The sequence below is a fragment of the Nannospalax galili genome, unplaced genomic scaffold (genome assembly GCF_000622305.1).
Source record: "Nannospalax galili isolate Female #2095 unplaced genomic scaffold, S.galili_v1.0 scaffold1402, whole genome shotgun sequence".
NCBI lineage: Eukaryota > Metazoa > Chordata > Mammalia > Rodentia > Spalacidae > Nannospalax > Nannospalax galili.
In genome coordinates this window covers 757,219-759,150 of record NW_008348453.1, presented here as the reverse complement: position 1 = coordinate 759,150, position 1,932 = coordinate 757,219, and the positions used below count along the sequence as shown (strand labels likewise).

The window sequence follows — 1,932 nt, the reverse complement described above, 5'->3', positions numbered from 1 at the left end:
GCTCACACTTAACCCCATCCTGTGTTAGAAGCAACTCCACTACGGTTTTCATCACTTGGCTTAGGAAAAAAACCTCCTAGCAACAACTACTAAACCTCATTAACACCAGTCTAGGCGCCCACTGACTTCAGTAGTGCTTTTCATATAAAAATATCTGAAGAGGCGGTGAATGGCTGTAGCTGCTGCCAGGCTGACACATCCCCAACACTCTTCATCCACTGCTTCAGTCTTCTCCCCCATTGCTACAGTTCTGCCAATAAAGGGGAAACAACTGTGTGAACAAGTTCTTTATGACCAAGCTTTGGCAAAAGTCAATAAATAAGAGTTTCTTAAAGGCAAAACCATTCTGTGCACAACCCTTCAAGTTGCAACTTTGCGGGCTGGAAGAAGAGTGGGTGGGGCATATGTGTGAGAAAGGAAAGAATCCTCTTGACAGGATTTGGTTAGCCAACCCACTTGCTCAGCTCATTATTTAGATGGAAAGGGAGGAGAAGAAGACATCAGAAAAGGAGTCAATTTTGAAATCTGCATGGCTGATAATTTGTTCTTCATAGTGGAAAGGACTTGAATGGGAATCATGAAACTTGAGGAGGAACACTTGTATTTTCCTTCAAGGTTTAAAATATGCTGTCTTTGTACTGAAAGACTACATTCAGTGTGGGTCAGGTCCAAGAGCGACAGCAAGAACTTGGCCATCAGCACACCCAGCACTGGGAGGACACGTCGTCTGAGCAGAATGGCTGGTGGGCAGGCCTGGTCACTCCTCACTGGTCTCCAAGTCGGAAGCCCTGACCCCAGTTGTGTCTCCCGCCTCCACCGTTCTGATCAGCAGCTCGTCTCATGCTAGCAGGGGGCACACCGAACCCTGACACCCCGCCTCTCCTGCTGGGTAGCCAGCGATACAAAAACTGAGGTGTGGATAGAAAATTCCTTCCACCCAAGTCCATGGGGTATCTGAACATTAGGAAGAAATAAAGATGTCCAACAAGATTTCCAATTAGCTCATTGATCACCGAGCCTCCAATGATATAGTTGAATCCAAGTATAACCCAAGGTAAATAACAGGCCTTAAATCGTGTCCCAAACCAAAATGATACAATCAGGTCTCTGTTCAGCTGGGCCCAGACATAAAGTACTGACATGATCAGAGGAATCATCAGCAGCTGCATATCCATTGCTAAGCCAGTAATCACGATGCAAATCCAGTTGAAGAGAAGCATGAATAAATAGTCTGCTGGCCTCCCATCAAAAGCTCCTGCTTCAAGTCGTGTAGAATACTGATATAAGAAATATAAATTGACCAAATAAAGAAATCCAGTTCCTGGACCCACGGGGAAATAAAAGGTGGCAGTGAGTGGCCTCCATACCTGGAAGCGGTAGAGAAAAGCTTCAGGCCAGAGGAAGAAGTAGGCCGGGCTGATGAGACCGAGCTTGCCGATCAAGGGGACCGCGACAGTAGCGGCGAACCAGTAGCGCGTGATGGCCGGGATGCTCCTGAACCAGTCCCCGATGTCCGACATCGTCGCCCGTCAGTGGCTGGCGCAGCACCGCGCGTCCGCCGTGCCCACCCCGCACCGGGCCAGGGGAAATACAGGCGGAAGCCGCCGCAGCCGCGATGCAGGAGGCGGAGACCCGATTTTTTTTTTTTTAAGACAGGGTCTTGCTATGTACCCTGTGAGGCTTGGCACTTACTATGTAGCACAGGCTGCCAGGCTGGCCTCAAACTTGTGGGTGCTTCTCCTGCCTCTGCCTCTCAAGTGCTGAGATGACAGACATACGTCACTGTGCCTTTTCCTTCTGTTCTTCTGTAAAACCCATAGTGTCAATGTTGAGACTATTCTCTCACTTTTGGAAGTCTCAGGTTTTCTTCACTCTTCTTTTATCTGATTGGACTCCTTCTGTTGTTGAGGTCCTAAATTATATATATATATA

General features: G+C 48.0%; 2 protein-coding genes across 6 annotated transcripts in view; both read right to left on the bottom strand.

Moving 5' to 3' along the window:
• St3gal3 (ST3 beta-galactoside alpha-2,3-sialyltransferase 3) overlaps positions 1-1,932 on the bottom strand; it is a 220,428-nt gene that overhangs the window by 72,377 nt on the left and 146,119 nt on the right. The gene's annotated exons all lie outside the window — the stretch shown is intronic.
• Positions 163-1,627, bottom strand: LOC103743862 (derlin-1). Its single transcript, XM_008845385.2, has one exon. The coding sequence runs from the start codon at positions 1,518-1,520 to the stop codon at positions 765-767; it is 756 nt and encodes a 251-aa protein (XP_008843607.1). The 5' UTR covers positions 1,521-1,627; the 3' UTR covers positions 163-764.